The sequence below is a fragment of the Myxocyprinus asiaticus genome, chromosome 2 (assembly GCF_019703515.2).
Source record: "Myxocyprinus asiaticus isolate MX2 ecotype Aquarium Trade chromosome 2, UBuf_Myxa_2, whole genome shotgun sequence".
In the NCBI taxonomy this organism is placed as follows: domain Eukaryota; kingdom Metazoa; phylum Chordata; class Actinopteri; order Cypriniformes; family Catostomidae; genus Myxocyprinus; species Myxocyprinus asiaticus.
This window is the reverse complement of record NC_059345.1, coordinates 20,623,525-20,638,621: the sequence shown is the minus strand read 5'-3', so window position 1 is coordinate 20,638,621 and position 15,097 is coordinate 20,623,525. Positions and strand designations below refer to the sequence as shown.

General features: G+C 39.0%; 2 protein-coding genes across 2 annotated transcripts in view; both read right to left on the bottom strand.

Moving 5' to 3' along the window:
• The window catches only part of LOC127415430 (segment polarity protein dishevelled homolog DVL-2-like), a 39,209-nt gene extending 31,097 nt beyond the window's left edge, over nucleotides 1-8,112 (bottom strand). The window contains exon 1 of the mRNA XM_051654151.1: nucleotides 7,610-8,112. Within this exon, the coding sequence (XP_051510111.1) occupies nucleotides 7,610-7,770 (161 nt within the window). The 5' untranslated portion in view covers nucleotides 7,771-8,112. The remainder of the gene's footprint in view (nucleotides 1-7,609) is intronic.
• Nucleotides 8,113-14,022: 5,910 nt separating this feature from the next.
• On the bottom strand, nucleotides 14,023-14,643 carry LOC127415550 (RING finger protein 223-like). The gene has a single exon (XM_051654330.1). It carries the CDS (start codon nucleotides 14,635-14,637, stop codon nucleotides 14,023-14,025), a length of 615 nt encoding a protein of 204 aa, XP_051510290.1. The 5' UTR covers nucleotides 14,638-14,643.
• Between the last annotated feature and the right edge of the window lie 454 nt (nucleotides 14,644-15,097).

Sequence of the window (15,097 nt, the reverse complement as noted above, 5' to 3'; positions counted from 1 at the left end):
GGTATTTATATTCACAGTAAAACAAGTCCTATGTCGACATAACCTGAAAGGCTGCTCAGCAAGGAAGAAGCCAATGCTCCAAAACCGCTATAAAAAAGTCATACTACAGTTTGCAAGTGCACATGGGGACAAAGGTCTTACTTTTTGGAGAAATGTCCTCTGGTCTCATGAAACAAAAATTTAACTTTTTGGCCATAATGACCATCAGTATGTTTGGAGGAAAAAGGGTGAGGCTTGCAAGCCGAAGAACACCATCCCATCTGTGAAGCATGGGGGTGGCAGCATCATGTTTTGGGGGTGCTTTGCTGCAGGAGGGACTGGTACACTTCACAAAATAGATGGCATCAAGACATCAGACAAGAAGTTAAAGCTCAGCCGCAAATGGGTCTTCCAAATGCACAATGACCACAAGCATACTTCCAAATTTGTAGCAAAATGGCTTAAGGACAACAAAGTCAAGGTATTGGAGTGGCCATGACAAAGGCCTGACCTCAGTCTGATAGAAAATGTGTGGGCGTAACTGAAAAAGTGTGTGCGAGCAAGGAGGCCTGCAAACCTGACTCAGTTACACCAGTTCTGTCTGAAGTAATGGGCCAAAATTCCAGCAACTTATTATGAGAAGCTTGTGGAAGGCTACACAAAACGTTTGACCCAAGTTAAACAATTCAAATCAAATCAAAATCAAATCAAATCACTTTACTGTCACACAGCCATATACACAAGTGCAATGGTGTGTGAAATTCTTGGGTGCAGTTCCGATCAACATAGCAGTCGTGACAGTGATGAGACATATACCAATTTACAATAACATCAAATTAACACAGCACAATTTAAACATCTGATATACACATAATTACACTCAACAATATACAAATAATAACATACACTGTACAGTATACAATACGCACTATATAGATACACATTATTCTATAAAAATAAAAAATAAAAATATATAAAAAAAAAGTATAATATATATATATATATATATATATATAGAATATACAGTATTGCACTGTATTGACATTCAGGCTGTCGGTTGATAGTCAGTTGTTAAGAGAGAATATAATATAATAATAATATAATTTATGACAGTCCGGTGTGAGATATAAGAGTAAGAGTAATAAAGTGCAGTGCTGATGTATTTTGATCGTGGGAGATCAAGAGTTCAAAAGTCTGATTGCTTGGGGGAAGAAGCTGTCATGGAGTCGGCTGGTGCGGGTCCTGATGCTGCGATACTGCCTACCTGAAGGTAGCAGCGATAACAGCCCATGGCTCGGGTGGCTGGAGTCTCTGATGATCCTCCAAGCTTTTTTCACACACCGCCTTGTATATATTTCCTGGAGGGAGGGAAGCTCACCTCCGATGATGTGTCTGGCAGATCGCACCACCCTTTGCAGTGCTTTGCGGTTGTGGGCGGTGCTATTGCCGTACCAGGCGGAGATGCAGCCAGTCAGGATGCTCTCTACAGTGCAGGTGTAGAACCGTGTGAGGATGTGGCGGTTCATTCCAAACTTCCTCAGCCGTCTCAGGAAGAAGAGGCGCTGATGAGCCTTCTTCACAACGACTTCAGTGTGGATGGACCATGTGAGTTCCTCAGTGATGTGGACACCCAGGAACTTGAAGCAGGGGCAGTGGTGGCTTGGCGGTTAAGGCTCTCGGTTACTGACTAGATGGTCAGGGGTTCAAGCCCCAACACCGCCACGATGCCACAGTTGGGCCCTTGAGCAAGGCCATTGACCCCATATGCTCCAGGGACGCCGTATCATGGCTGACCCTGCGCTCTGACCCCAGCTTGGCTGGGATATGTGAAAACTAAGGGGCAGTGGTAGCTCAGCGGTTAAGGCTCTGGGTTACTAATCAGAAGGTCAGGGGTTCAAGCCCCAGCACCGCCAAGATGCCAATGTTGGGCCCTTGAGCAAGGCCCTTGACCCTATCTGCTGACCCTGCACTGTGACCCCAGCCTAGCTGGGATATGTGGAAAAAAAAAGAATTTCACTGTATATGTGCAAAATGTATAATGTGTGATAAATAAATATAATTTAAAAAAAAATTTTTTTTAAATTGAATTAAAAAATTAAGCTGCTGACTCTCTCCACTGGTGCTCCATTGATGGTCTTTTCTTCTGAAGTCCACCACAAGCTCCTTTGTCTCACTGACATTGAGGGAGAGGTTGTGCTCCTGACACCAGTGTGTCAGAGTGTGCACCTCCTCTCTGTAGGCTGTTTCATCATTGTCAGTGATCAGACCTACCACTGTCGTGTCATCAGCAAACTTAATGATGGCATTGGAGCTATGTGTTGCCACACAGTCATGTGTGTACAGGGAATACAGGGAGTGGGCTGAGAACACAGCCCTGTGGGGCTCCAGTGTTGAGGGTCAGTGAGGAGGAGATGTTGCTGCCTATTCTAACCACCTGTCGTCTGCTTAACAGGAAGTCCAGGATCCAGCTGCACAGCGAGCTGTTTAAGCCCAGAGCCCGGAGTTTCTCATCTAGCTTGGAGGCATGGATGCTTAAAGGCAATGCTTCCAAATACTTACAAATTGTATGTAAACTTCTGGCCCACTGGGAATGTGATGAAAGGAATAAAAGCTGAAATAAATAATTTTCTCTACTATTATTCTGACATTTCACATTCTTAAAATAAAGTAGTGATCCTAACTGACCTAAGACAGGGAATGTTTTCTACAATTAAATGTCAGGAATTGTGAAAAACTGAGTTTAAATGTATTTGGCTAAAGTGTATGTAAACTTCTGACTTCAACTGTATCTATATACTGTACATATACAGTTGAAATCAGAAGTTTAGGTGGTTTTGGAGCAGTGGCTTCTTCCTTGCTGAGCAGCCTTTCAGGTTATGTCGATATAGGACTCGTTTTACTGTGGATATAGTCTACCTGTTTCCTCCAGCATCTTCACAAGGTGCTTTGCTGTTGTTTTGGGATTGAGTTGCGCTTTATGCACCAATCTTCGTTCATCTCTAGGAGACAGAATGCATCTCCTTCCTGAGTGGTATGATGGCTGCGTGGTCCCATGGTGTTTTTACTTGTGTACTATTGTTTGTACAGATGAACGTGGTACCTTCAGGCGTTTGAAATTGCTCCCAAGGATGAACCAGGTTGTGGAGGTCCACAATTTATTTTCTGAGGTCTTGGCTGATTTCTTTTGATTTTCCCATGATGTCAAGCAAAGAGGCACTGAGTTTGAGGGTAGGCTTTAAAATACATCCACAGGTACACGTCCAATTGACTCCAATTAGCCTATCAGAAGCTAATTGCCTAAAGGCTTGACATCATTTTCTGGAATTTTCCAAGCTGCTAAAGTCACAGTTAACTTAGTGTATGTAAACTTCTGACCCACTGGAAATGTGATATAGTCAATTAAAAGTGAAACTATCTGTATGTAAACAATTGTTGGAAAAATTACTAATGTCATGCACTATTAGATGTCCTAAACGACTTGCCAAAACTATAGTTTGCTAATATGAAATCTGTGGAGTTGTTAAAAATTTGTTTTAATGACTTCAACCTAAGTGTATGTAAACTTCTGACTTCAACTGTATGTGTATATTATTTATATATATATACATACAGATATGTTATATATATATATATAAAAATTTTCGGTAACTGATTCATTTTGACATTTTTGCTATAATTTAATATAATTATTTATTGAAAAAAAATATGTAGATCTGAAGATTATATTGTAATGAATTCATTTACCAATGTTATATATCCTTAAAATGCTTTAAATTAAATTAACAAATGAAATTCAAGGCATTAGGTGTTAAGCTGGTCTAAGTAGCATTTAATATGAGACCAGAAGTCATTTAGGCTTGTAATTCTGTTGTAATTCTGTGGCAATAGGTCTCAATTTCTTTTATTGTTGCATTTTTTCTCTGTTCTCTGTCAAAATAAATGAAGTACATTAACTTTGAGTCTGTGTTTGTTATTCATATGCACAGCTGTGGGCAGGGCCCATGGCCCACTAGGGAACCTCAGCAAACCTCCATGGGGGGCTCAAGATGACCTTAAAATTATTTAAATATGTTTAAATGCTGAAATTAGCTAAAATAATGACAGTTACTAAAACATCTGGAATCACTAAATAAATTGTGATAAGAATTCTTATCTATTTTATTTTATGAATTTATTTCTTTATCCCCTTTTCTCCCAATTTGGAATGCCCAATTCCCACTACTTAGTAGGTCCTCATGGTGGCGCGGTTACACACCTCAATCCGGGTGGTGGAGGACAAGACTCAGTTGCCTCCGCTTCTGAGACCGTCAATCCACGCATTTTATCACGTGGCTCATTGTGCATGACACCACGGAGACTCACAGCATGTGGAGGCTCATGCTACTCTACGCAATCCACGCACAATTTACCATGCGCCCCACTGAGAGCGTGAACCACTAATCGCGACCACAAGGAGGTTACCCCATGTGACTCTACCCTCCCTAGCAACCGGGCCAATTTGGTTGCTTAGGAGACCTGGCTGGAGTCACTCAGCACACCCTGTATTCGAACTCGCGACTCCAGGTGTGGTAGTCAGCATCAATACTCGCTGAGCTACCCAGGCCCCCGATATATGCACAGCTGTTTAAATAGCCTTTAAATTCATGTTGGGCAAAAAAGGACATAATTAGGTTAGACTACTGCATTTCCACCCATAGAATAATAATTAAAAGCAAAACTTAAAAACTGGTTACCAACAAACTACTATTGATCCACGACATTGCCACAACGTCGTCATGAATGCAAAAATATCATACCGTTCCGAAGTTACGTTGTGGCAACGAAACTTTCCTGGTTGTCACAATGTAATCAGTTACTTTGCCACGCCAAAAGTTTGGTCATCAAATTACGGTGCAGTTATTTAATGGCCACATAATTTGGCTAGCTGGGATTACAAAATGACTGAATTTGCGGTGGCTTTTTTCAAATTTTGCGATGCAATTTGCTGCATTTTTTTGGGGTTGTTTTGCAGTGAAAACTCACAAATCATCATTATATACCTCTGTAATTGTGTTAATTACACTGTAAATGCTATTACATGTAAATATTTTAGTGCATAATAACTGAATATGCAGTTAACAACCAAAAAAAAAAAAAAAACACACAAAAATACCATACATTTAGGTGAACTCTATGGGTATTGGAAGACCTTTAGTTATTTTTGTGTTAAAATGTTCCTCCTCAAACAATGCAAGGAAATTTATCTGAGGTTAAAATAGATACAATAAATAGGTAAACTAAAAACACAAATGAGGATTCAATAATTAGGCCTGTTGCCTTTATTACATTTACTGATATTTAAATATGGTATATGGCCATATAAAGGAACAAATACAATTAGAGTTCATATATATGAGCATTTAAGTACACATTTAAATCCCACAAGTGTTTAAAAAATTTTACATATATGAAAATTGCCTTTTTTGTCATATACTGTATATTGCATATAGCTATATAAGTGACCTTTTTATATCAATAAAAACATTCAACATATATTGCCCCTAGGAGGATTATTCAAAAGTTCAGGGCCTGCAATTTTCAAAAAAATGCACATTCAATCCAAAATAGCCGACTTCCTGTTGGGCAGAGCTAATGACTGTAATTTTGAAAGTTGTCTGGCTTGATGAGAACAATACATGTAGCAAGTTTGGTGACCGTAGAATAAACTGACCCCACCAATTTTAACAAAAGGTGGCGCTACAGAGCTCCCCAGCTACGCTCATGTATTAACTTTTTCCCAGGCCTAATGGCCAACAACTCTGATGTTTGTGCAAAATATCATGAAAATTCAATTATGCCAAGTATCTCAAAAACATGCAAATATACATAAAAAGGAATATGGACATTTAATGCATTGCCATGGCAACACTATTTAAGATATCAAGAATCCCTACAGAATTTTAAATCTGCACTGTCTTGACATTATTCAAAACATTTTGAAGTAATACAGGTAAACGTAAGAGTGATATTTCAAAGTTTGTTTAAAGTGCCACACTTCCTTCTGCCAGTTGGTGGCGCTATGACCGTGACTCACAACAGCCACATCAATGTGATCAGCCTGCAAGGCCAAATATATGGCTTGATTTTGATGTAAATGACACAATGCATGCAGAAGATAGGAGACACTTCCTGTTTCCCATTTTTTACGTTACTTTATCGCATCGCCATGGCAACACCATTCGATATATCAAAAATCCGTTCACAATATTATGACTGTCAGCACGGAAGTTGTCCAGCTTGATGAGATCTATATGTGTGCAAAGGTTGGTGACTGTAGCTCAAAAGGGATGTGCTACAAAGTTCCCCTCTTGGTGGCGCTACAGAACCCCTTCTACACAGCCCCTTCTACACAGCCCCTTCTACACGCCCATGTATGAACTTTTGCCAAGCCCTAATGGCTGACAATTCTGACGCGTGTGCAAAATTTCATGAGTTCTTGAGCATTTTAAGTGCCCCAAAAGCCCCCGAAACCTTGAAAAAAATTTTATTAAAAAAAATCCCTAGAAGAACAATAGGGCCTCTTCACTTTCAGTGTTTGGGCCCTAATAAACATTAACCAATTGATTTGCATTTTGTTCAGTGTGCTCTGTGTGGGTCTTCATTTTACAGTGCTTTTAGTGAATGTCTTTGATTTCATTCATAACCAAGTGAACTTAAGTGTAAGCTGTGAAATTTATGGAATATTCACGGCCAGATAATAACATCCTAATTTGCTAAGATTACAACATAGACTGTAGTAGCATCTGGAGAATGCATAACTGACAAGTCTATGCCTAAAATGTATTGGCTGGTATTCTGTCCGTGGTAGGAAGATTCAGGACAATTATGAGGTTTGAGACAAAGTACTCCACTCTTTAAAAAACTGCAAGGCAGGAATGTAAAAGGGACACTAAAAAAATTGGCCTGTATCCAAAAGTGTGAGGGAAAGGATGGGGGTTTTACTAAATGAGAGGAACTGAGATAGATCTGTGCTTTAGATAGAAGTCATACATGCCACAGAATATTATGGGGGGATACAAATTGTGAATTAATTCAAGCACTTATATCATTATCTGACACCAACATGATTTGTGAATTTGAGTGTAGGCAATCAATTTAATAAATTACAAATAACAGCTGATGTGTAGATTCTGCATCACTTCATAAACCTGTCATGAATCAGATCACACACCTACCTGTAAAATACAACTATTTATGGGTAGCCTAATTAAGGTGAAGGTATTTTCCATTCAGACAGGCATACATGTAAAGTTTGACTGCTGAGTGCATCATTAGCCTGTATACAAAAATAAGACACTACATTACGAGAAAGTATCTTGCATTTTACTTGGTTTCATCATGCAAACGACACTGGAGACATTTGGACACAAAGTTACTCTGCTACAGTGATGGCTGGATACCTCCTAGAACACCTAGACAACAACTGCCCCTTTCGAGGAAAATCTTTACCAACCCACAGCAACATCAGACATAACATTAGCAGTTCATTCTCACAGAATAGTTTTCCTAGAGAGAAAACTACGTTTTGTTCTAACTACGCCGTGCAACTTCTTCGCAGTCGTGTGTTTTCACGGATCCCGCATTTACTCACCCGAAGTCCTGATCCATTGACTTGAAGAAGAATTTGTAGTTCGGCTTGTTCAAGACCTGTTTAAAATCCAGCAGAGTGATTTTCTCAGCCGCTATGGGTATCTTCACCAAGTACGGCGTCTCCTCTTCGTCAATGTGATAAATTATTTTCGTCTCCGCCATGTCTCCAAACTCAACTGTTCCCTTGTTTACAAAAGTATGGAAGAGGCAGCGGCTATCCTGCTAATGTTAGCCAGCGCCAGAGAAGGGGCTTGAGGAAAGTCGTCTTGACCACAATACTACTACACAACAACAACAACAAGATTTATTTGGCCAGTGCTTTAGCCCAATTTTTTTTTAAATCAACGCTACCCTGCTATGGTGTTTCAAAAACGCATATATATCATGTTTTAGTTTGTTAAAGTCGTAAAAACACACCGACAGTCACACAGCCAGCTCCGGCCAGCTAACCTGTAACAACATTTCCCCTTAAGAAAACACATGGGGGATTTGAAATAGTTCTCTCTTCAGTTCGATACAGCGCGGCGTGTGACGAAACGGCGCCTCACACACTCTCAGGACATCCCACTGGCCCGCTTGGACTGGGGCATGAGAGTGTTTTTATTTGTAGTAGTAGCGCAGTTTCAGTGAGAGGATGACACCACTGAAGCACACTCTTGTGCGAAAATGTAGTCCATACATCTTTGAAAAGCTTTCAGTTCACGTGAAACAAACTGTACTGAGGTCGAAAAGCAACAGGTGGTCATAAATAATATTGTGTTTGGACACTATGATTAGTTATATGAAATTCAAACGAATATTAGAAGCACCATCTCGGATATTCCTAGGCATACTTTTTTCTTCTGCAGAACACAAACGAAGATTTTTATGAAGAATATTTCTGCTCTGTAGTCCATACAATGCAAGTGAATGGGTACCAAAATTGTGAAGCTCCAAAAGCACATAAAGGAAGCATAAAAGTAATCCACATGACTCCAGTGGTTAAATCTATATCTTCAGAAGTGATATGATAGGTGTGGGAAACAGATCATTATTATCTGTGAGAAACAGATCATTATTAAGTCATTTTTACTATCATTCTCCACTTTCACATTCTTTTTCTTTTGTTTTAGGGTGGAGAATTTTTTCTCACTCACACCTATCATTTCGCTTCTGAAGATATAGATATAACCACCGGAGTCTTATGGGTTACTTTTATGCTGCCTTTATGTGCTTTTTGGAGCTTCAAAATTTTGGTCACCATTCACTTGCATTCATCTACAGAGCTGAGATATTCTTCTAAAAATCATGTTCAGCAGAAGAAAGAATGTCATTCACATCTGGGATGGGTGAGTAAATGATGAGAGAATTTTCATGTTTGGGTGAACTATCCCTTTAATTTATTTCTACACTGGGGAGGTCAGGGCTAGTTGTCGGAGTGACTACAGGCCCAGTCTTGATTTTGAGGTTTTGAGGCAAAACTGTCCACATTAAAAATCTGGGATTCAAATCTAAATGAAACCTGGAAATAAACAGAGTGTTTGTGATTTTGAATAACCTACAAAGACACATTTTGACATAAAATGGATTAATAATAAAATAAAAGGATTCTGCACATTTGTGGCATTGACCATGTCCACTTTGTGTGAAAAGTCATATTTTCTTGCTTCCACTGAAGTGCAAAATGCTTGTTGGGACTTTCTCAAATCATGCAGGGATTACATGGATCATCAGGTTTTTGCTTGTGGAGTCTATTCCAGTTCGAGTGCATGCTGTCAATAATGCAAATGGGGGAAATACCAAATACCAAGGAATTCAACTTTTTACTCGAAATTGTTATGTTGACTATATAATTTGTAATGGAAAGGAAAATTACTGTGTTAAATTTGAAAAATGCAAAAAAGGTGCTGTAAGCTTTTAACTTTATGCAGTTTACTTAAATGGTCAAAAGGCTTGACAAATAAATTTTTTACATTTCAAATATTCCATGGCATATAGTCTCTCAGTTAATATGAGGTGATAAAATAGCGGGATATATCATAATAATAATAATAATAATAAATTAGAAACATTATGGTTAAATTAGTTCACATAAAGTATAACATGTCACAGAGCAGGACACTGCTGTCACAGCTTGAAATGTCATGTCAACTACCCAATAGGTAAACAAGTGAACACACACATACATTATACATTACATATGTTTGATAGCTTTTTTGTAGCATTGACTGTAAGGTAGGTGCCTACATCTAGTCCCAGTGTCTATATAAAACAGCTACTGAGATATCAAAGACTTTAATGTTCTTGACTGAAAAATAACCATGTGGTTAATGTAATGCTGCAAGAATTTCCTCTTAAATGCAACATTATATTTCACTTTGATTTCACCCCTGACTTTATTATGCAAATATCTGAATTGACAGGTCCCTGTGCACCTTGCCAAGCAACCCAAGCTGATCTCAGACGTGGGCATGTGCATCAGCCACAAGAGGGACTCCTCATTTACAACACTAATTCCGAAAAAGTTGGGACAGTATGAAAAATGCTAATAAAAACAAAAAGGAGTGATTTGTAAATTATATTCACCCTTTGCAATATTGAAAGCACTACAACTAAACAGTATATTATGTTTTACATTGTGAATTTCATTGTTTTTTTTAAAAAAAAAATGTATGTACAGTAATTTCAAATCAGATGATTGCAACACACTCCAAAAAAGTTGGGAATGTCGAGTGTTTTCCTCTGTGAAACATCACCATTTCTTCTAATAACATTTATTAAGCATTTAGGCACTGAAGACACAAGTTTGTTAAGTTTAAAAAGTGGAATTTTTCCCCATTCATCTATTATGCAGTTCTTCAGCTGCACAATTGTATGGGGTCTTCGTTGCCATATTGTGCGCTTCATAATGTGCCACACATTCTCAGTTGGAGATGGTCAGGACTGCAGGCAGGCCAATCTAGCACCCGCACTCTCTGCTTTTTTGGCCAGTATGTGATTTGAAGTTGTCCTGCTAAAAATTCTGGGATGTCCCTGGAAAAGACGGTGCTGGATGGCAGTATATGCTGCTCCAAAATTTTTACATATCTGTCTGCATTAATGGTGCCCTCAAAGATGTGCGAGTTACCCATGCCATGGGCACTGACACACCCCTGGCCCATACAGGCACTGGCTTTTGGACCTGACGCTGGTAACAGCTTGGATGGTCCTTTTCCTCTTTGGCCCCGAGAACGCGACGGCTGTTTTTCAAAAACTCATCAGACCACTGTTCTACTTTCCATCTAAGATGAGACCGAGCCCAGAGAAGTCGGCAGTGCTTCTGGACAGTATTGATGTAGGGCTTCTGCTTTGCATAGTATAGTCTTAACTTGCATCTGTGGATGCAGTGGTGAATGGTGTTGACTAACAAAGGTTAACTAAAGTAATCCCAAGCCAATGTTCATGATATCCATTACAGATGAATGATGTTTTTTAAGACAGTGATGTCTGAGGGATCAGAGATCACATGCATTCAGAAATGGTTTTCGTCTTGCCCTTTACGCACTGAGATTTGACCAGATTCCTTGAATCTTTTAACTATATTGTGCACTGTAGAGGGTGAAATGCCCCAAATCCTTCCAATTTGTCTTTGGGGAACATTGTTCTCAGAGTGCTGGATTATTTGCTAAAGCATCTGTTGGCAAATTGACAAGTCTCCACCGATCCTTGCTCTTGAAGGACTAGGCTGTTTTTGGAGGCTCCTTATATACTATGACACGATTGCCTCACCTGTTTAACATCTGTTTCACACTGCCTTGTTATTTTAACTCTTCAAATTCTTATTATTCTTAAACTGCCCGTCTCAACTTTTTTGGAGTGTGTTGCAATCATCTGATTTGAAATTACTGTATATTAAAAAAATAAATAATAATTCACAAGGTAAATCATAATATAATGTTTAGTTGTAGTGCTTTCAATATAGCAAAGGATGAATATAATTTACAAATCACTCATTTTTGTTTTTATTAGCATTTTTCATACTGTCCCAACTTTTTCTGAATTGGTGTTGTATGAACAAGCCCAGGCTGGACAGTCTCCATGATGTTATATTCCATTCCAGTTACAAACCTTTCATTCAAATTTAATTCAGTGATTGTTTAAACTAAACACCAATGTATTTTTGTAGCAGACAGGTTTGCATATTAAACAATGTACAAATCACAATTACACAATGTTAATTCAGTAGGCTATTTGCCTGACAAACACATGACTAGACATGTCAATTATGTTACTGTTGACAAAGCAAATAAATATAAAGAGAATATTGCCCTTTATTTACTAAATACATAAACACATAAACAGTCAAGGACAAGGATATATGTAAGACTATATACACCCACATTATAATATAAACAAAATTCATTCTCATGCAGTGGCCCAAAAAAGTATTTGGACATGAAGACACTTAAAAATGTATTAATTTCATTCCATTCAATCAAGTGGCATCTGCAAACAAATGATTCTAGAGCTTTTCTCAGATTTACCTTCGCTATTCTTAGCGATTTTTGCTATTATTTTTGACTAAGTAGTCCCAAGGTCATTTTCAGTGGATGTATGAAGTCAGTTCCCCTCACGTTTACACAGGTCCTAGCTAAGCAACCATAGGTGCAGTTCATTACATTCTTTATAAAAAGTACTAACTGTACCTTTTAAGGTATGAGGGCTTTCACTGCGGTGGACTTCTTAGGCATCTTTTTTGAGCCAAGAGTTTTGAGGTACATAATGTATGGACGTGTTCCATTACAATACCTATTGTCTTAAAGGGTCTTAAATATTTTGACATTTAAGAGGTCATTATATTATAAAAGCATACTGTAAATTTCAGAACTCAAAACTTAATCCCCAATGCAATAAAAGCATTTATTGAAACCAAGCTGCAAAAATGCCTCATGCTCTACTTCTGTGACTTCCCTACGTCACTAGGGGGCCCATTAATTTATGACTGCCTCTACAGCGAAAAAACATTGATGCCTTCTCTACCTCATCACATCCTTGGCCCTGCCCACTGGTGCTGCAGTTCATAAACTGAGAGAGAGCAGGACAGACAGGCCTAGTGTGGCCTAAATATTCCTGAACACAAAAGGCAACCCATCTGGACTATTTTGAATTATTTTTATACATAAACATGCACTCCACAGACGTCTTTGACCACTGTCGTTTATCTGCACTGCTTTCAAAAGACATGGTGTTAAGTTACAACTCTGTAGAGGAAATGCTATTCTCTTTCATTCAGCTTCTCTACGTCTTGATATTTTGCACACAAACGGGTCATGGACTCGTCTTTCGCTCATCTGCGCTATTTTTAATTGTCGGTGTACGTAAAATGCACTAGACAGACATCTTTGACCTTTTAGATGTGAAGTGACACTGTACGTGTGTGCGTCTATTCACAGTGCTTTGGACTATGTATGTGTGGGGGTTTTTTCCGGCTCATATCAGCATGGATTGTATGTTTTTTGGCTCATATCAATGTGGATTGCTTGTGAAACAGTGAACAATTTGATTCAAGCTTAGCAAATGAACTGTTTTTGAAGGATGGGGCAGTTAAAAACACTTGGATCAAAAATATAAGTTAACCATTTCATTCATGAATATTTCAGATGTCATGACTGTTTGATAGTTTATGGTTCTGAGTGTTAACAGTTGTGCTTGAGATGAACCGTTTAATACATTCGGATGCTATGTGTTGGATGTGCGTTGTGTGCAAACCCTGAAATTTAGTTTTATAATGTTGTGTATCTTGTTCATTCTCTTCCTGATTGAGTTTCAAATATGGCTGAATTCGAGGGGCTGCACGATGTTAGCCAATCATAACAGTGGGCGTTTACATTGAAGTTTTAAGGAGGTGCTTAGGCCAAAACCAAGCATTTCAGACAGAGGGCCAGAGACAGGGTGGAAAATGATCATATATTACTAAATTATGACTGTTTTGGTGCAAAAAAACTTTACTTACATTATCAGTGGACCTCAGGGAAGATAATAAGACTATTTTAAAAAAGAGCATTTCATGACCCCTTTAATTTTGAACAGTATGTCTATTGTCTTGTGATTTTTAACCTAACAACTTTTTGTGAAATGTTTTGCTTGAAAAGTGTGTTATCTGTCTTTAAAATAAATGCCACTTGGTTTGATATTTTGTTATCTAATGCAGTGACATTCACATAATGCTTAAGAGTCCAAATACTTTTTGGGGCCAATGTAGATCAAAATGTTGATTCTCTCAGTTGCTCAGTTATGGCAGAGGGTTGACAGAATAGACAAATTATGCTTTTACAAACTTAAGTATATCAGAATGATCTACTTAAAATGAACTACATTTTCTAATTTGGAAGATGCAGGTACAGAATAAATATATTTATGCATTCACATTAAGCATAGACCCATGTCCTTCATCTCTTAGTTATGAAAGAGACTTGGCCCAAACACAACCCCGACCACACAAGTCAGCACAAACATAATCCAGAAGATGACAGCCAGCATCTGAACACACATCAGGGTCTTTCTATGTCTCCTCAGAACTTTCATCTCTCGATGCAGCACTCCAGGTGGGTTTACCATTTCTGTACCTTCTCCCATCTGCTCCACTCTCAGACTAACTGTGGGAAGGATTATAAAGCGGGTATCCCTCTCCCCCATGGACAGCACAAATCGTTGGGTCACCGTGGACAACCGGGCAGACATTGACACAGGCAGACGGAAGGCTACGGGTGGGAGTTGAGCGAGAATCCGTGAGTTGCAGGGGAGAGAGTGTGTGTCACCACCCTGTAGTGGGGTGGAGTGGCGGCACAGGGGACAGGAGATAGAGGGGGGACTGTAGGGATCAGGAGGGTGCAGCGGAGTGAGTTGGATTTTTCTGAGACACTCCGTGCAGAAAACATGAAGGCATTCCAGCATGCGCGGGAGTTTAGAATCCTGGTCGTACTCCTGATAGCAGACTGGGCACTCCACCTCTGGAGACTCTGCAGTATTGGATGTTTCATCTTGGGCAGGGGTTGGTCGAGTCTCTGACATGATGGAGGATAATTTGATCCAACGGATGGACTCAAAGACTGAAGATTTGGCTTTTGGCGGGGACTTCCAGCTTTGTCGTCTTTCACTAGATTCACCTATAAAAAATGTATATTACTTTTGTGTAAAAGCCAGATGAGATGTTTAGATTTAAGCTGATGTCTGTTTGAAAAAGAAAATTAGCGACTATTTTTACATTTCTTTTTGGTGGCGTCACAGAACAGAATTGCAAAAATAAACTTTGTTTTCAAACAGCTTTATGAATACACCCTACTCTGCCAGTGGTCGATCTAACAGATATTCCTGCCTCAATCTCACGCCATTGGTTGATTCAGTTATGTTGTGTCAGGCTGGACAGGCCACTTAAAACAAATAGAGCAATTTTTATAGTGCCAAAGAGACACAGATCCCTAACTTGTCATATAGCTGAAACGTTCAGAGCTTTATGATGTTCCAGCTCATC

Bases quoted from the DNA above. Each gene is read 5' to 3' on its own strand.
- LOC127415550 (XM_051654330.1), bottom strand. From the start codon at position 14,637: ATGTCAGAGACTCGACCAACCCCTGCCCAAGATGAAACATCCAATACT.